The sequence below is a fragment of the Spodoptera frugiperda genome, chromosome 9, assembly GCF_023101765.2.
Source record: "Spodoptera frugiperda isolate SF20-4 chromosome 9, AGI-APGP_CSIRO_Sfru_2.0, whole genome shotgun sequence".
Taxonomy (NCBI): Eukaryota; Metazoa; Arthropoda; class Insecta; order Lepidoptera; family Noctuidae; genus Spodoptera; species Spodoptera frugiperda.
Window position 1 is genome coordinate 2,663,827 of NC_064220.1, and position 20,822 is coordinate 2,684,648.

Sequence of the window (20,822 nt, forward strand, 5' to 3'; positions counted from 1 at the left end):
TCGTTTTTGACGTTTCGAAAAAGGTATTGAGTTTGACTTGTAGGAAACTAGCCTATTGTCTTTTGTTCTTTTGCTAGATGATATACTATCGGTACAGCATCTTGTGTAAACTGACGTACATACGTAAACTGACTAACTATATACATACAAATGTTGGTATATAGGTAACTAAATACGTACTTTTGTACATGTATCGTGTGTATGTAATGTATATAACATGACCAACCTTGCGATGTCGTGCGCGTTTTAATTACGATAATTATTTAAGTAAATATTTCAATCTATTCTGCCCTAAGATGGTATAAATATTTTTTTAGCGTGAGGTATTTTTTGAAGGTGTCGCAGTTGTATGTCTTAGCTTGTGTATGTAACTAATTGGAAAATTAACTTTAATTTAGGAAAAATCGTTATTCCGTACGCATTTTATGAAAATTACACAAGTCCCTTTATTCCGAATATTTTTGGCAATGGATTATCTCTATGTGAATCTGAATCTTGATCTGTTACTCTGCAGCCACTTCTGCTATTAAAGCTAACAAGATTTTCAAGAGCCATTGATGTTAAATGGTCATCTTCCAATTCGTAATTTCTAGGTTAAATAGTAGTTTCATAATGAATGTCCAATTAAAGTTCATTGACCTCTTATTGTCTTGTCTCGGTGTAAATTTCTCAGAAGACGTCATCGAGGATATTATCATACTTTATTTGAATTATTAAAACAATAAACCTTGTCTTTATAGACAAAACAGTCTCGGTCTATTGCAAACATACGGGGTCAGAATCCTGAGCTGTGGATTACCTAGCTGGTTTACCGGCTCCGGCTCGAAAAACAGGGGTAGGAACGGGGTGGTTTTTAGTCTGTAAGAGTCTGACACTCCCTCTCGCCTCACCCAAGGCGGGAGAAGTCATTGGATGATTTCAAAAAAAAAAGTAGTCATAATCTATTAGTAAAAATTATGAGTTAATATGGTTGTCATGGTATGTTTAAAGATATTAATTTCTCGATTTATTATAAAGAAATGTACGTGCATCAATGAGTATAATAATACACCGTTTGTATAGCCGTGACTCAGCGCTGTCAAACGTGCAAAAATGTCGCCAGTCTCCACAATGGACAAACATTGCATCGACAGCCAACGTAGACAATTTGAGAAACTAGAAATTCTTCATTTTGACTCGTTTTTGCCAAAGAGATTGGAACAAAACCGATTTGTGTGGATGATTTCGTTTCTGGACAAATGTTCCGCTCATTTGTTGCACCTAATTCGCTTCTTTTGTGATAATTTTGTATTTCTTTCAAGAAATTGAATTCTTAAGCCAATTTTAATGGAAATTAATAGATTTTAGGAAGTTTTTGGGAGACAAAAAATAAATTCAGTATACATGTAAACTTTAATGAAAAGAACACATCTTTAATAAAGTGTCAGGTGGTACATAGGCAGGATGGTATGTCATGTTTGACAAGCATGCATGAAAAGACTGATGACTGTTGATGATGAAGCGAAGGAGGTATGTAAGATTCGTAGCAATTGGCGTCAATTGTCTCTGCCTACATAACCTCACGCCTATCTCCCATGGCGGTCCATGGGGGTCCATGGGAGATAGGCGTGAGGTTATGTATGTAATTACGTATGTATGTATGGTACCTAGTTATATCGCACTGAAGGACCCTAGGGAAACTACGATATTTAATCACTCAATCATACGACTTTTGATTAACAAGTAACATGAAATCGAAATGTTCCTATTTGTACTATCTCCGTTTACCACAGAGAAAGGGGCATGATAGCTAAATTCAAGTGATGACGTCATACTTAAATTGTGATCTCTAAAACCGATGGTGCAAGTTCAACGTCAGGCTGATACAACCGGTCCTGGCTGCGACTTGCGACGCTCTCCAAATACATGCTTATGACGTCATACCTTCAAAAACAGGAATGCGTTTATTGCCACACCTGTTATCTCTTATATTTTTTTAAGCTTTCAGCAGATTTAAAAAGTTTAATATTTACTTAGCTAGTCGGTTCTTCGGTTGTTAGCTACTACCTAGACTAGACCTACTTTGTTTTAAAACAATATTTTTGATTTATTCCGTCAAAAATGTTGATTACAACAGATTATATTACAATCTTATTTACCTAGTATCATTATCATCTCCATCTCAGTTTGGGTAGTATAAGCTGATTTTCCACCAGAGATGTGCTATGATACGTTGCTGTGGATGCGTTTGGATTCCACCAATTATATTGATCGGTATTTAGCATTGGTGGAAATGGACTCAGCAACGCTGTTTTTATATGGAAAGCTAAGAAGATGCGTGCTATGGATGGTTTCCCTTCTATCGATACATCGCATACTCGAGGTACGCATCTTCATCGCGCACTTTAGCTACTTTGCCGCGACATATCTTTATAGCACCTCTTATATCTATATCAGTGGAAACGGTCACATAGTTTCACAGCTTAGCTATTACATCTTCGTAGCTTAGCTGCATCGCACAAGCACCCTTAACATAGTCATATTCCAATAGGTACACAGTTCCACATAAGAACCAATATAAATTGACCGTTGGCAGTGCGGAAAGATCTTACATAGCGAGACATGATAAACTGGTTCTGTATAGCTTCATGTGTTACGATGGGTACTAGTAAAACTATGTTCCCAATGACACTGTTGACATCATTTTCCGCCATTGCATCTTGCAGTTTCTAGAAGACAATCATTCACGAACGGTTGCATTTTCAATGTCACGCTATTGTCTTGTTGATGACGCTCGCTTTTTATGTAACCATCAAGGTACTTATTACTAGCCATGAATCAAATTATATAATCGTACTTGCCGTCTTTATGAACTATAATAAATATAAAAATAAATACTAAGAGTACTTACTAGTAATTAAATACTTTTTTGAGGGATCATCTTATGACTTCTCCTTTGGGTGAGGTGAGAAGGAGTGTCAGACTCTTACTGACTAAAAACAACCCCCTCTTACTCCTCCTTTTCGAGCCAGAGCACGTTTGACCCGCTAGGCAGTCCGCAGCTCCGGGTAATTAGGTACCTACATTAAGGTTGTGATAGTAAAAACAAACTTAATTAAAGTAAGTAATTAGGTACATATTGTGTTGCGCACTATTTTACATTTTTGTTCTTGCTTTATTTCACATGAAAAAGACATACATATTAAATATAGATCCAAAATATACTATACGCTTGACTGAAACAAGGGTACTTAACAAACCACACCTAATTTAATCAGAGAATTTAGTAATGTTCAGTGAATATTTCGCTTACAAACAACAAGACGACTGCTAAAAATCCTTCTAGTAAATGACAGTCTTATTTAATTTACATACCAACATAATACCTATGTATTTACCAGCCACAATTTAAGAACGTAGATAACTAGGTAATAACCATAGGTTTACGTCATCGCAACCATACATATACATAACTATATGTACAATTACATATGTACTATGTAAGTATACAGGGTGACTTTGAATTCGACGTATTCCTCTCGGGAGGTGATAATACAACTAATTTCCTACAAAATTAGCCCTGAGGTCCTTGGGCGGAAAGTGGCTGGTTTCTGAGATATTCAACATTTTTGGTTTTTGTAAAAAAATCCCGAATTGACTACAAAAACATCAATAAATAAAAAAATACTGGTTGGATTTTAGTTATTTTAGTTTTAATCAGTTGCCAATACATCAGTTATCATTTATAAATACTAATAATGGCAGAAATATCATTCGTTTTAAAATAGCAAGTATTTTCTTATCAAATTTTGTTTTGTGTCACTAATTTGGTCAATAGTAAACTAGATTTATTTCAAAAAAAATATATGACGCTAAGCGTACAAACCATTAGAAAAACTTCCTTGGTTTATTAGCTACCCAGAAACATAAAATTATTTACAAAATTCTCAAAAACAAATGAATTAATTGATGATAAGTAGAGTGTAAAGAGAAAAGGGCAATTACAAAAACATCTTAATTTGCTAAATTTTGTTTAAAGTGACCTCCCCTATGACGAAGATATGCCCGAATATGCTTCCTTATCTCTATGACGGTCACTCTTGGACTGAATATGCGTCTTTTTTCGTCACTATCTTCAAATATGTTTCGGAGAAGAATTTCGATACACGGCCAATTCCGTCCGCATAAACAAAGGATTTCATGTAAAAATCAATCGTCGTCAGATTTTGGACACCGTGCATGCCATGGAGCTGGACCCCCTGCCAATATAACACGTAGAAACCGAGGTATTCAACCATTGCCGCACCGTAGTTTGATAGTGACCTGAACAATCGTCATGTTCGAATACATTCGTCATCTTGTTTCTAAATTCAAATTTAAAACAATGACCCTAACTCATTCCTTAAAAATTCTTCATATTTCTTACCATTTAATTAATATTATAAATTGTTAGATAAAAAGTACAGTCCAATCAAGTAGGTAATTATTTATGATACCCATCCAAACATAATTGTTTACGCTGGTTTTGCTTGTTTCGGATTTACGACGATTGATTTTTACATGAAGTCCCTTGTTTATGCAGAGGGAATTGGCCCTGCATCGAAATTCTTCTCCGAAACATATTTGAAGATAGTGACGAAATAAGACGCATATTTAGTCTAAGAGTGTCCGTCATAGAGATAAGGAAGCATATTCGGGCATGTATTCGTCGTAGGGGAGGTCACTTTGAACAAAATTTTGCAAATAAAGATGTTTTTGAAATTGCCCTTTTCTCTTTACACTCTACTTATCATCAATTAATTCATTTGTTTTTGAGAATTTTGTAAATAATTTTATGTTTCTGGGTAGCTAATAAACCAAGGAAGTTTTTCTAATAGTTTGTACGCTTAGTGTCATATATTTTTTTCGAAATAAATCTAGTTTACTATTGACCAAATTAGTGACACAAAACAAAATTTGATAAGAAAATACTTGCCATTTTAAAACGAATGATATTTCTGCCATTATTAGTATTTATAAATGATAACTGATGTATTGGCAACTGATTAAAACTAAAATAACTAAAATCCAACCAGTATTTTTTTATTTATTGATGTTTTTGTAGTCAATTCGGGATTTTTTTACAAAAACCAAAAATGTTGAATATCTCAGAAACTAGCTACTTTCCGCCCAAGGACCTCAGGGCTAATTTTGTAGGAAATTAGTTGTATTATCACCTCCCGAGAGGAATACGTCGAATTCAAAGTCACCCTGTATAGCGAGCAACTGATACATTGATAAATGGTGCTCATACAACCATATCGTAGAACATAGGTACAGCTGTATTGATGTTTTCTGTAAATCTTTATATATATAATTCTTCTGTAAGTGTGTATGTCACTGAACTTCTCTTAAACGACTGGACCGATTTTGATGAACTTTTTTGTGTGTGTTCAAGGGGATCTGAGAATGGTTTAGATTCACAATTTTGTCCGCTGGACAATGTTTTTTTAATTATTTTTTAATTTATTAGTAGTTGTTGATTTTGGAATGTTTTACATAGGATCCGACAGACGGCTCTATCATCGCAATGTCAAATATTAATGACGTTAGATATTGTCATAACATTTGAATAATCATTTTCATCAAAATGGTCCAGAATGTTTTAGCTTATTAAAAAAAGTTTAAAATTTTCAAATTAAAGACGTGTAGACAGGACAACGTCTGTCGGGTCCGCTAGTGAATATGTAAAACATTGAGTTTTGTCAAATGACACGATTCTAACATACTTCTTTCTTAGCTACTAAGTAATTTGCATACTTTCCAACTAGAGATTTTGTTCTATGAAATTGAAAACACATTTCAATTAACAATTAATTGGAAAAAGCTAGGTTTAAAAAAGTTGAATTGAGTCTCCTTCTCTTTTTGAAGTCGGTTAATATACTAGACAGTAAACAGTGTAACAAAGGCTCCGAAAACCGTATCAAAATCAGTTAAGTCAATCGCGACAATCATCAGGGACAAATAAACAAACATACATTCTCCTTCTATTTTTTAAAGTCGGTTAAATGCAAAAATTCAGCTCTGTTCTTTTTGTTATTTAAACACTTTTTATGTCTATTTTGACCGGACTGTTTGTCAATAATAATGTTGCACAAATCGTATTGAACGTGGGACAAATCCGATTCGACTACATTTGTTGATACTAATATAGACGTCCGGTCGTCGCTCGTTGTTTGCGATTCATTTGCAGTTTCCTTTGACGTAGTTTTGTTTGCAACCAGTGTTGTGTGTACACTACATACGTACAGAAATTCACACATTCACACGAAAGCATGCTTCTTTTTTATTTTTATCTAGTAGCTAAAAGTTATCTGGAAAATGTCACTACAATCTAAATGCAATAGAATAGAATATATCATTCTATAATCATCTAAACATTATTTAGGTATTAATAGAATAGACGACTTATTTTAATTTTTTATTGTCGTACTGAAAATTTTATTTTAAAATATTGGACACGTATTTTTTTTATTTTCGTACTAAAACCAATACTTTCGAAGATATGTTCATTTGAAATATCACGTGACGTCATTACTAGGTATATTTTATACGTAGAAATTACGTATTTGCTCCCACTCCTAAACTTTGATTCGTTTTATCTAAGTATTGTTACCATATATGACAAAATAAAATACGTGTCTAATATTTTTTCATTACTTTATTGTGGCCAGACTAATTACCTAGATATTTAATTTTCATACCCCGTCATCATCCCTATTCCATAAGTTTTGTTAACAATTTTTTTACATAATGAAAACATAATTATATTAAGACACTCCCTTATACACCTCGTTTAAACAAATATAATAACTCATATAACATAACATACACAATACTATTTTTGTGTTACAAAACGTGTAAAGAGTAGTCCATTAGCTTTTAAAAGTGACCTAAAACATGACACTCTGGGTGGCCTTGGAGCACGACCCAAATATGCAAAACACATAGGCAACACATTATCTTACTAATTACATGACAGCTTATACTGTGGACTGCGGACAAATTTTGTTACTGAAAATTGCTCTGAAAGAGTTCTTGTCGTATAGAAATTTTGTTTAGTAAAAACAATAGGGTAGTTTTTTTCTATACTTAATAGGATGGCACTTGGTCGCTATCTCGCCTGCTGGTAAGCGATAATGTGGCCGACGATGGGTATTTTAGTATCCTAAATATATTTTTAATGTCCGTCTGATATTTAATGTATGTTTTTCTTATCTTACAAAATCAATTAGTTTTGACGATACATTGTATTGAAATATCGTGAGACGACACGATTTACTGATTTTATAGGGTAACGTGACGTAACGGCCTCACAATCCTAAAGTTAACTCCGTTTTATCTAAGTATTGTTATATGACAAAAAAATACTTATCTAATATTTTTTAATTACCTCACTGACGGACTAGTTCGATTTTTCAGTTCCATACCCTGATTGCACTTAATTACACTAGATCCATTCTAAACATAAGTTATTAAATTAAGCTGATTCTATTTTTCTCAAATATAATTTCTTAAAAGGTTGGCAACTCACTTTGATTCCTTCGGTCCATGAGCGGTGTTGATCATTTACCATCAGATGATCCATTAGCTCGTTTTTTCTTAGAGAATTCTAATAATTATTTTGCTTGCTTTACCTAATTAAAATGCAAAAACCACAATTAATCCCTTTTTACGAAGCTGTATTTAAATTGCAATTGCAATATAAAATATGTACTATGATAGTATGTATGTATGTATGTATGTGTGAAGTGGAATCTTGCAACTAAATTTTGAAGCAGATATCTTCAACCGATTAAGTTGAAATTTTGCATACAAGTTTAATTTACATGACCATAAATGCTAAGCTGCATTAAAGTTTGTTTTTAAAATTATTGTATTCATAAAAACATACTTTAAAGGTTCAATAGTATTGACAAACATCAACACCCGACGTTCAAAGTGTAGTAAGTCCTCAGTTTTGTGAAATAGAATGAGTAAGAGGAAAGCGGTGGTCGCGTGAGTCAGGTACAGCCTTTATTTTAGTCTGTCACTCACTTGTCTAGTTCAGACCCGTCCCTTGACGCTGACGTGTGTGCTTATTTGCTATTTGATAATTTGTTTCGTTTTTGTTCGGCGAAATTAAGTTTCCTGTTGTTATCTAACTATTTTAGTATTCAAATGGAGTAGACTAATTCTCTTTAAATATGCCGAGTGTGAGGAAACAATTTGCTGTTTATTGATCTTTTTAAACAGTCTTTTTGTTTTTTTTTTTAACTAATATTTAACTTAATTAATGCAACTAAATGTAAGTATTTTGTCCTACGTAACGTACTATACGTAGATACATTATGTGATTTGAAAGCTGTATTAAACTATTTTTTTTTCTGACTGATAACATAACTCGTATTTTTAACAACAACTATATATTTTTGATTTGTGTTGTTGCCCTGTATGAGACCTGGAATTTAAGGGTTGATGCTGAATCGGGGATTGGGAAGGGGGATAAATGGGCCTCCAGTAACCTTACACAACGCAATAACGCTTGCGTTCATGTCAGTTTTCTGTGAGGCCGTGGTATCACTCCGGTCGATACGGCCAATACATGTCGAAGCATGGCTCTCCCACACATACATTTTACTGGCACTTTAACATTTAGAATGATCATCAGATCTTAGGTGTTAATAAAGGTTTTTTTTCTGTTTCAGCGGCGGTGTACATAGCGGGAGTGGTGGCGTCGGTCGGTGTGTCCGTCCTTGGCGTGTTCTGCGTGTTGTCAGTACTGCAGCTCGCCATGATATCGTCCAAGGAACGCGTCGCCTTCAAGTATACTCATCTCGTCATGATGAAATTGGCGCTGGCGCTTTTAGCCAGTAAGTATCTGAGAACTTTTCTATGGTATACAGCGGTAAACGAGCGGATGGGTCACCTGATGGTAAGCAATCGACGCCGTCCATGAATACCTGCAATATCAGAGGAGATAGAAATGTCTTGTGTTTTGGGGGAGTGGGGGATATATTTTTGGGGTTTTAGTTGGTCCGTCGTTAGTCAGGTAAATAGAAACAAGAAACCTATCGCCTTCGCCCCATTGATGTAAAGGATTTTTTACTCTGAGAATATAAAAAAACATACAAAATCTCAGTAATTTCTAGCCCAAGAACCAAAGACCTTGCTTGACAGTCTTGCACGCAATACAACCATTCAACTACATACTTAGTCAAAACTTTAACATATCAGCCTACATAAAGTTTATACCTAACTCGTTTGTATTTTTTTTTATGGAACACGAGCAGACGTGTTACCTGATGGTAAGCAATCGCCGCCGCCCATGGACACTTGAAACACCAGAGGCGTTACGTTGCCGGCATTTTGGGGGTTAGGAATTTAAGGGTTGTTGGGGAATTGGGATTAGGAAGATTGGGAAAATGGGAATCGGGCCTCCGTCGGCCTGTTTCACGTCGGTTTTCGGTGAGGCCGTGGTATCACTCCGGTCGAGCCGGCCCATTCGTGCCGAAGCATGGCTCTCCCACACTTATATTCAAGTAGATATATTGATAACAATGTGTATTGTTTCCAGCGCTGCTGTCCATTGTGGCAGCAAGTTTGTTCGCCGTGCAAGGCGATGACAGGGGCTTCTTCGTGACGAGGGGTGAAGCTTTCTATGTGCAGGTAATATATTTATTTATTGTTATAGAAGATAGTACATAACATTTTTAGAATTGGTAAATGAGCAGATGGATCACCTGATGGTAAGCAATCGGTGCTACGAATGGCATACATCAGAGAAGGGACATAGGCGTATGAATTTACACCTTTTGACATGACGAAACCTGAATCTGGTACTCATAACACAAGTTTATGCTTAGCTTAAGTACCAAAGGATACAAATCTGTGTAGCCTGCATTTGTCAATATTTTTCTTGGCTACCAAAAACTGGCAAAGCATTTGTAACTTCTCTGGAGGTGTGAGTGTTCATGGGTGGTGCTGATTGCTTACCATCAGGTGATCAGTCTGCTCATTTGCCACCTTTTCTCATAAAACAATTATTTATTACAGTATAAATTGTCTTTTAATTTAAAAAATTAATAAATCCATGTTTGTTTTGCAGATAGTAAGTATAGTGATAAACTCGATACTGTTTATAATGTCGCTGTACGACGCGCTGTTCTCGCGACGGGCCGGCGGCGACCCTACCAATCCTTTAGGGGAGCCTGAAGGCACCACCATCAACAATCCTGGGTTCAAAGAAGGAAGAGGTAACTATAAAAACAATTAAGCTATGATTTTATAGCTGACTACACAATTGGTGCGGTGCAACGTGCAGCAGGTTAGATTCCCGCACGAAGTAACTCTTTGTGTGATCCACAAATTGTTATTTCTGGTCTAAGTGTGATGTGTATGTAAACTTGTTTTTTAAACGCACCCACGACACAAGAGATAATACTAGTGTGGGGCAACATTTAAAAAAAAAACAATATTTTAGCTAGCTACTCCCGCGCTGTTCCACCCATTGCTCAGCCCCAACAGAGGGGCTATAAATCATCATGTAATGTTTCATCGATTTACGAACAATAAGAGTCAAGCAGAGTGAAACCACGCGGGAGTAGCGAGTACTTATTATATAAAACTGGAGCGTTTGTTTCTCTGGAACTACTAATTCGAATGGAATAATTATACATTTTTGTGTTGGATAGTCTATTTATTGAGGAAGGTTGTTTAACATTACGTTGCCAACAATAGGAGTTAAGCAGCGGGTGAAACCGTGCAGAAGTAGAGCTAGTTTTTTTAACAAAATTAATAGTATAATCAAAATAAAAACTGCATATAAAACTTGTAATATAATCACACAAATGTTACTTGCAGGAATCTCAATGACTGATGCGTCAGGGAAGCCGTACAGCACAAATGGCCACGGTAGCGTGGCGTCAATGAACACTACGGCTACCACGCTGACTGGCATGTCGGATGCCAGTACCATCACCAGATCTCCCCTCCGGTCGTCTCTCAAGAAGCCGCGGCCAAGGGAAGGTGAGCCCGGTGGCCTGGGCATACAAAACCCGGGCTATTCAGGCCACTCACCCCCTTTAAATCGCAATGGGAGTCAGAAGAAAGTGCGCATTCAAACACACAGTACTGAGGTGTGAACAAGTTCTCATATAAGACACATCTCAATAACTGACTATGTAGATTTGGTTATTTAAGCCCACAAAAAACTGGATATTAAATCGATTTAGTAAACTAGTATTTACTGATTATTGAATCACTCATGCCCAAATAGTCAAACGCTACTCAATTTTAAGACGCTCTCAAATGTTGTTCTGTCACTATCAATTCTTTATAAAATGACAGAGATAGCACGATATTTAAGTGCAACTTAAAATTGAGTAGCGTTTGAGTATTCTGGCGTAAGTATGCTTTCATTATATGCAGCCATCTTGAATCCTGACTGGTTTACCCAATCAATTGTGACATACACTTAAATATGAAGATAAGACTTGTTACTGACTGTACCTAAAGGCAACAGAGAAATGTTTTACTAATTATAAAACTGAGGCCTACTCGTAGAATTGTTCATCATACTACTTAAAATAATATTCGCTTCTTCAGACAAATCTTTGATAACATTCCATATACAATAATATTACTATAACTAACTCTTTTTCATAATTTCTGTGACAGTAAAAGGGTCATATCAAAGCTGTATTTCTTACAAATTTGAGGGCCACAAACGGCTTTGTTTTATGTTTAATGAGATCGAAATGTTACAGCGTTGAAGCCGATTGGTTTACTCTTTGGAGAAGGCCAATCACCACCCTTAGTTACGAAACGAGAGCGCTTTCGGTACTCTGATTGGTCGGTGCCAATGAACCAACCAATCAGAGCGCCACCGTAAAGTAAGCTCTTACTAAGGACACTGAGCGCCGAACGCGCTGTCGTTTCGATCTCGTTAAAAGTAAAACAAATTCGTACTAAGCCCTCCTATAGCTATTTAACTCGACCTACATTTTAATTTTGACTGAAGGGGCAAAGTGTTTATTTATTAAAACAATTTTTTATTGTGTAGATTGACTTAAGAAGACACTGATATAAGACACATAAGTGTAAATTAAATAGGATTTTTATAAATATGTATGTCAATACAAATAGGTACCTTTTTACTGTTTTAATAGCATTATTCGCGGTTACATGTAAAAATATGACTTTATTTATAATTAGGAATCAAATGAAATGTTTACATTAACCATTACAATGTGTTTATTGACACGAGAATTATTCAATGGATATTATAATATGTATATTTTTACATGTAACAAGTGCCCTTAGTACGAGTTTGCTTTACGTCGAACGAAAACGAAACGAGAGCGCGTTCGGTCGCTCTGATTGGCCGGCACGTATGAGGCAACCAATCAGAGCGCCGAACGCGCTCTCGTTTAGATTACTTTAAACGTAAAGCAAACTCATACTAAGGGTATTGAGTTCCCACTAAGTGTGCATACAACTATAGTTAAGTTAGAATTTATATAAGTCGATGCACAGTCGTGAAATATATTCCACATATCACAAGCTGATATAGCTACGTATTTTGTTTTACATTTAAATATTTTTATATACAAGTTTATTAGACATTGCAATCATCTGTATATTTAGTTTGAACAAAGTTCTTAATTGAATATTTTATTGTGTATAAAGTGCATATGTGTACATAAATCAGCACAAAGTGTTGTAATTTAAGTCTTTTTTTTAAATTTGTTACATTATTATACAGCTTTGTTGTATATTGACATGCAATTTAATATTTTAACATTTATATTTTAGAAATTAATTTCGATTGTAAGGAAAAATACATAGGTATGTGTAAATATACATGAGAACCCACCAGGCTTTTTTGCGGACATCACATTTATAAAGTTGTTTTATCATTTATAATTACTTAAACTGCTTTTTAAAACCGATTGTGAGAATCGTGCCTTACCTTTTTAATCCAAATTCGTGCCTTATGTCCTAAAAGCCATTAACCTTTTTTAAAATTCATGTAAGTATTTAGTATTTTACCTGTTATTTATAAACAACATTTAATTTCTTCAGCCTATTTGGAATTGTTAAAGAAACTCCGCAAAATTTAATACATTAATGTAATGTGCGTAAAATTATATTTATCTGTATAAAGTGTTTGAGTTACAGTAGGACTAACTGCCGCACTCAGAGACATTTAATGATTACTTAAAGGATTCACTGCCGAAAGAAAAGTGTTGAAGGCAAATCCTCCGCTGAGCGTCGGTCACCAGTGTCCGACGTGGCGGTTATCATGAAACGATTTTATATCGAAAACAATTACAAAGGACTCGATAAAGAGACTGCTTCGTTGGTCGAGTGGTCGCTAATGAAAGATTCCCGGGTTGGGCAAAGTATTACTGGGCTTTTTTCGGTTTTTCGAAAATTTCTTAGTAGCACGAAGTCTGGAATTGTGCGCAATATGTGGTAATAGGCTCACCCCCTGTTACATGCGACTTATAACACAAATGTTGAAATGTACATTGTACAGTGGCATTACGTGCCGTAATATGCATTTCTGCCAAAACGTTCGGGGATGAAAGTGTGCCGTTACTTCTTTTGGATAAAGTAACCATTAAATGACTGAGTACGGCGGTATGATTATTATAATTAATGGTATGATAATGTAGTCTTATGTGTTACTCCGGCCGTCCAAATTCTGGTCTTAACTTTAGTTTGAACACTACTTGTTAAGTAGTAACCCTTTAGTCGGTAGAGGATGAAATCAAATTTACTATTATTGTTACTTTTGAATTGTTGAGATAAATGTTATATTTTATCTGTATTCTGCATGCGTAGGGACAGTCGTTTTTTCTTTCTTTTATTATAAATAAATTAAATTGATGAACTTTTTATTTTAAAACTTATAAAAAGAACTAAAAATTATGTATATTATTTAATTTTTACGTATGTAAAATTCGCAATAATTATGTTTTAATTAATTACGGTATTATATAATTCCGTCCAAAATATCCCATTATGTTAATGATCTGATATTTTAGTTTTATATGTTTCTTTAGTAGTATTTTGGTGAATAAAAAAGAAATTGTTTTAAAACCAGATTTTGTTATCATTTACCACCCAGGTTACGTTTCACACCCTTTTTTTAATCTTAATTTTTATTAGGTCTTTTTCCTTATACAGTTATTGTTAGGAATGCAACGTATATTCGGATACTACTCAGTATTTCAGGGTGAGGCCTTTCGTTTGTTGCAGATGGTGATGATTCAGTATTAGGTCTTTTCGGGTACTTTTCTTTAATATTCGATATTAGCCTAAACAACATTATTATCAATGGTTGAAAACTAGGAATTTTTCTATTGAATCAACATGATCTCGTGCAATCGCGCTATATTGTACCCCATCTGGTAAATAGGTCCTCAGTCAGGTGACTACAGGACCTATTTTATGGCATTCACCTATAAAACTTCAAATATAAAATTTACTGACTTGTTGACCTCAACAAGCCAGTAGATTTTCTATTAAAAAAATAGTAATAAAATTTTGTAAATTAGGTACTCAACAAGCTGTGTGTCTGTGTATGTAGCGATATTTTGAAGGTAATATCATAATATGATTGTAATATTTATATGTTTTTTGGGATTTGTGGCACTGACTTCCGATCATATTACAGTGAAACCTCGTTAAGTGAGACATCAAGGGACCTTCAAATTGGTATCACTTATAGAGGTATTCCACTAACCCAGTGTTTCAGATAACCAGGTATAAATAAACATTTGTCTCATTTACAGAGGGTTCCATTAATAGAGGTGAAAATACAGGTTATTTCAGATAAAGAGGTGTGATTCTTAAATAAAACAATGTGTTATGTGCACATTATAAATGAATAAGAATAAGTAAATCAACAAACAAAACGATGTTGTCTCAGTTACTGAGGTTTATGCATTAAAATTCACTTGCTGTCTCAGTTATAGAGGTAACTAAGATGATAAATCGAAAGAACGAATCCCAGATATAGAGGGTTGTTTGTCCCACTAATAGAGGTAATTCAGTGCCAATGGGTAGGGACCTCAGTATGAGTTCCATTTGTAGAGGTTTCTCACTTATCCAGGTCCCACTTAACCAAGTTTCACTGTATTATGAATATCGGACAAATAGTTAAGCGAGTAAGCCAAGGCTGTTAAACATTTTTAAAAATCCCAAAAATGTTTTAATACAAAAATTATGATTGTGTCTATAGTCTTTAGTTTCTTCATTCTCTATGGTCACTATTGTCAATGTCTGTTAAAATGTCAAAACGTCTGTGTGTGACTGTTTGACGCGAACTAGGGATGAGCCTTCGATATTCAGGGTTCCCGATTTGTACCTGATCGGGACGCCAATTGTATATACCGATAAATCGCTTCGATGAAAAACCCAAAATCTTTAGAAAAAATTATTACTCATCGCATCATTATCAGGACAGCGTTCAGTTCGCTTTAAGTGATTATTGATTATAAACAAATAAAGTAAATTTAATATTTCAAGATAATTAGGCGATTTGTTTTACAGGAGGATCGTTCCTTCGCACACTCCGCTACCTTCTTAGCTAGTATACTATTTATTCATGCGTCTACTATCACCTTTGTATTTTACGAAGTTGAGGAGTGTTTTTCATCTTTTTGTTATTGTACCAAGTAACAGCAATTCCATCCCTATCGCAAAGATTATTAACTATAACTTTGCAGTTTTCTTAAAACTTTCAGTCCCACAAATTGTAAAAAAAAAACTGACTGGTAATATTTTTGCACCGAAAAAGCCTTTATTACTTGTATGAAAAAAGAGCATTTATTTTTAAAAGAATATGCCCAGTTAATCGATTCCCATGTGTTCAATTGTGCCCTTTTAAAATAAATAAAGAAGACGGAAAACATGAATTCGGAATCGATATCGTTTCTATAACAAGTTCCATTTATTTTCTTTCTAAAAATATGCAATGAAGACACTTTTTTTATTTGCGAAACGGTACCTATTAAAAAATCTTTGATTTTGGTTTGTCCCGATCTACGATAAAAAATCCCGATTTATTTTACTTTATGTATCGATTTAAAACATTTCGAACCTGGCAACACTAGTGACTGTGAACGTGACTGAGCCTGTACTGTACCATGTTTTTTAATATTTTGTAAGCGCTTCGCTTCAAGCTGTGTTGTAAAATCTTGTGTTTGCATATTTGTCCATAATTTCAAACAAAATGGAGTTGTTTATTCGATCGTTCGTATGTTAGGTTCGTTAGGTTGTTGTGTTGTATCTTTACCAGTTAGTCTGTGAGTCTAACAACGGCATCATGGGTAATCAACTTTTCACAAAACAGTTAAAAGTGCATTGTTGTCTTGGTAATGTTTCAAATTATCGTAAAATATATAATGTTTTTTGATAAAGCTTCATGCTTTCTCGAACTTTCAGTGGGTCCTTATTTGTTTGTAAGTTAAAAAATGTTTGTCTTGGACGTCGTTTTGTTTGGTTATGTCAACATCGTCATCGAGTGGTCATTTGAGTTTGTAAATCGGTATTTCGTCGGCTAAGAGTAGGGTTGCTGCCTTTATTTTATGCAATCAAAGCATGAACAGATGTTCTTTAGTACCACTGTAGTAATAGTATCAAAATTAAGTTTTTCTTTGTTATTGTTAACCCTGGAACCCTACACTGTTTTGCGCATACAGTATTCCTACACTGGGGTGATGAAGCACCCCAAACTTAAACAGTCCATAAAGTATATAAATAAAAGGAGATTTATATAATTATACTTTTATTAATATTAGACTGTAATTGTCATTTTTATATATATTTTGTTGTTATATATGTTTTGTAATTGTCATAATTTTCATTTTTATTATAAATTTAACACCTTTGGCATATTTTAACTTGGTGATCCAAACATATTGGAATTTTGCACTTAGCGCACCTTGTCTTGCTCTTCCGATCCCTTTTTCGTGGGCAGAAACCACAACGCCCTTGTGAGTGTTCTTTAGCCCTTTAACGGGCATAAGGATCCTGCTCAATAAAATAACTTTTTGCAGTGATTTATAAATTTTTATTGAAAATAAAGAAACACGTATTTCAGGAAAATAAAAAAAAATCGGGAAACCCCCAGAAAATTTGGTGGGAAAAATATTCCCATTGCCCTTCAGGGACAGTGAAATTGACGGAAGCATGGTAAGATGCAGAGAGCAACATCACATGTCTCACACTTCACTTTGCTCCTCTTGTCATTTGTTTTTGTGCTGCATAGTTTGCAACGCTTGTAAGATCCCAATGCCACTGGCATATGTACACCTACATCTTTGTGACGCAGTTCAGTTGGGACAGTATTTATAGTTTTTTGGTAATTATCTGATTCCAAGACTCTTACTTTCTTGGTGACGTAATTTCCTATAGCAGACGTCCGTTTTCTGCAGCTGTAGGGGAAGGGGACCCTTCGTACGGTTTCCACATTTTATTTTTTATTATTTTTATATTTTCAAGAATCAATCGCTTGACAGCTTAAATTTATAGTCTAACTATCTGATATTCATATACAAAAATGACAGATGATTTCATCTGATGTTTCAACCATAACTATGATTTGAACTAGATCTGGAAATGATAAATGATAAATGATAAATGATAAATGATATTTATTTTGCAAATAGGTTATAAAATAACACTTTTACACGTCAATCTCTTAAATAACTAGATGAGGCCGGCATTTCCTATCCGACTACTCTGAGAAGAAATGCCGAAACAAACTCAGAGGTCATAGTCTCTTTTAAAGTCCAGACAAAATCAATTAAAGATGTCGGAGAACCGTGCAAGTTGATTCTGTAGTGGTCTTTTGAGGAAAGAACCACAGCAGTTTGAGCGGACCTGTTCAGATGGCAGCACGCATGTGTCAGTTTACAATCAGCTCAGCTGACGGCTGTTGCTGAATGATCCGACGAACAACACCAACCAAAAGAACATTTGGGTAGGCCACACAAATGCTCAAACTGTCAGAATATAATTTACTAAAAATAAAATGACTAGCAAAAGTCTCACACGGTCCTCAAACTAACAATTTTAAAAGGAAATATAAAAATATAAAAGGAAAAAAAAATATATAAAACAATGTCAAATTAAGTTAATGTCAAATTGTATAAAAAATGTAACTATATGTTACAAACATGTCAGCAAGACCTGTGTGGACATTAACAGTTCATTCCCAAGCCTGACTATCATCCAAGTAGTCTTTTATTTTATAAAAAGCTTTACTACAAAGTTTTTCTTTAATAACATTTTTAAATTTACCTAGGTTTAAACTTTGAATATGGCTGACGAATATGTACGAATCTGCCCCAACAACGGCACCTATGTACAGTGTTTATTTATTTATTTATTTATCACATGTTTCCTTTGCCATTACAGATATACTAAATCTAATGCGACAAAGTAACTTATTATAAACTATATCTAACTATAACTTATTATAAACTTTCCCTAACTATAACTTACATGCTACACATGCATGTGTTGGGAGTACCTTTGTACGCTGTGGGGTAGTTCCGTACGTGCGATTAAAACGACACAAATAAATCAAAATTCTTTTATTAGCAATGATATTAAACACAAAAATAAAAATTTAACTTCTATTAAACAAAAATAAAATGCTTTTCTTATAGTCAACAAAAATTACATAGCTTTTCTTATGTAAAACAAAACTTGAATGACTTTTCTTAAAATTAACCAAAATTAAATTACTTCCCTCTAACCATTAAACATAAAATTGCTTCATTTTCTACGTAAATTAGTTATCTTAAATTTAGAATCACATTTTTCAATCTTTGGTGCGGATTAGCACTGCAACAAGTTGTTGTACAAGATAATAAAAACTATTGAACAGTAAAATTAGAAAAATTTACTGAAAATGTGAAAAGTTTTGATGTTCTAGAAGTACAAACTGTAGGAGGCTTTGGTTCAGGAAGAATCATTTCAACATCAGTTATATAAACAGTATGAATATCTTCAACATTAGGGAAAACAAACGTCCACAAACAGCCTTTCTTAGATAAGATACTTAATTTAAATTCAGTCTGACTATAGTGGCCGATAACTTTTCCTACATAGTAAATAATACTTTTTTTCTTAGGGAACCTCACTAAAATAAACGAACCGTCTTTAATATTTTCTGGTATTACATTAACTGTCAATTGGCTGCTGTTCATATCAATATTTTCATGCTCGGTTTCATCTTCATCTGTGATAGAAGTTGAACTCTCTTGAAAGCTTATATCAGATCCATCACAATCAGATTCATCACTTTCTTTGGTTTTAGCTTTCTTGTTCTTCGTTTTTAAATTAAAATCAGCTAAACTACGTTTCATTTGTCTTGCCCTCGCCCTCCTTTCCTGTTCTAGCTTCTTCAATTGCTTTTCATTGTATTTCTCTTCAATTAGCTTTTTTTCGGGTGTGTCAGTATAAATACGTGACTTTCCTGGTCCTCGTCCTTTTTTTGTTTTATTACTTCTTACAACAGTCGGATAGGGTCGAATTGCCTCTGGTGTCAAAACTGTATTCAAAGGAGCTACTATTTGATGGATTGGTGAATTGTTTAAAGCATCTGGTTCACAAGCATCTAAATTATTAAACCTTTGTAGTTCATCATCATAAGTTGTTATCAATGGTGAGTTAATAGCTTGTTCTGTAGATTCTCGCGGAACCTCCAAGAAATACTGTGTTCCAGAAATAGATGGTTGGCAGATATCAGAGACAATAGGCTGCAGAGTAGGTGCAGACAAATTTTCAACGACGTTTTGAGTAGGAGGCATATGTTGTAAGTTACCGGATGTATACACCTCAGTTGGAGCAAAATCTTCGTCACTAAAGGCTAATTCATTAAGAGGCCATATTAGAGGTTTGTTAAACCCGCTAGTGATATTTTTTGCTGTGAATGACTCTAAAAATGCAATTTTTACAAGCTTTGGAATATTGTAAATTGTCAATGCTTTGCCTGGGTTCATTATATGCCAATTATTATTGAAAGCAATTTTTAACTTTGATTTAAATGGTCCAAAGACTCCCACATCAAGTGGTTGTAAGCGATGAGATGTATGAGGTGGAAAAGATAGGTAAATTATGCCATTTTCTTTAGCGTAGTTAATGGCTTCGAGAGAAACATGGCTTTCGTTGTTGTCACACAACAATAATGTGGGGTTATCTTTTGTGCAGAGTGTGTGCTTCTGGATATGTTTTAAAACAGAGACGAATATATTGCTATTTATCCAGCCACTTTTACTTGCAGCGCCGAGACTTCCTTCGGGCGCTCCTTCGAGAAAACTATCTTTGTAATGAACGCGTGGAAACACGAAAAGTGGAGGAATGGTATTTCCACTGGCAGATATAATGCCACCAAAAGTAACGACCTCTTTCAGCTGATACAATTTGTCCGACTTGTTTTTGATATCTTGGAGCCAAGACTTTGGGAGTATCTAGAACAGTAGATACACCTGATTCGTCGAAATTATAGATTCTGTCAGCAGTTAAGGGATGTCGCTCCAACACTGTCTTCAAGTTGGTATAAAACTCGGTAACCGAAGTTTTGTTAAACGCAAAAGATCTGGCAGCGCTTGTGTTTTCGAGCTTGCGTAAACTGAGTTCCGGGTTTCTTCTGCGAAAACCATACATCCATTCTCTACCAGCCATCTTATTTTCTTCCCACTTTGCTGGATATTTCAAACACAAAGATTTAGCATACTCATATGCTAGTTTTCTTGCTTGTATCGTCGTAAGACCATAATGCATCTTACAACATTTGATAA

At 34.6% G+C, this 20,822-nt stretch overlaps 1 protein-coding gene across 3 annotated transcripts in view; it reads left to right on the plus strand.

Annotated features, from left to right (window-relative positions):
* LOC118271112 (uncharacterized) overlaps positions 1 to 11,245 on the plus strand; it is a 30,666-nt gene extending 19,421 nt beyond the window's left edge. For all 3 annotated transcript variants that reach the window (XM_050695759.1, XM_050695761.1, XM_050695760.1), the window contains 4 exons: positions 8,706 to 8,870; positions 9,575 to 9,666; positions 10,106 to 10,253; positions 10,861 to 11,245. In XM_050695759.1, coding sequence (XP_050551716.1) covers positions 8,706 to 8,870; positions 9,575 to 9,666; positions 10,106 to 10,253; positions 10,861 to 11,141 — 686 coding nt within the window. In that variant the 3' untranslated portion in view covers positions 11,142 to 11,245. The remainder of the gene's footprint in view (positions 1 to 8,705; positions 8,871 to 9,574; positions 9,667 to 10,105; positions 10,254 to 10,860) is intronic.
* Positions 11,246 to 20,822: the final 9,577 nt, after the last annotated feature.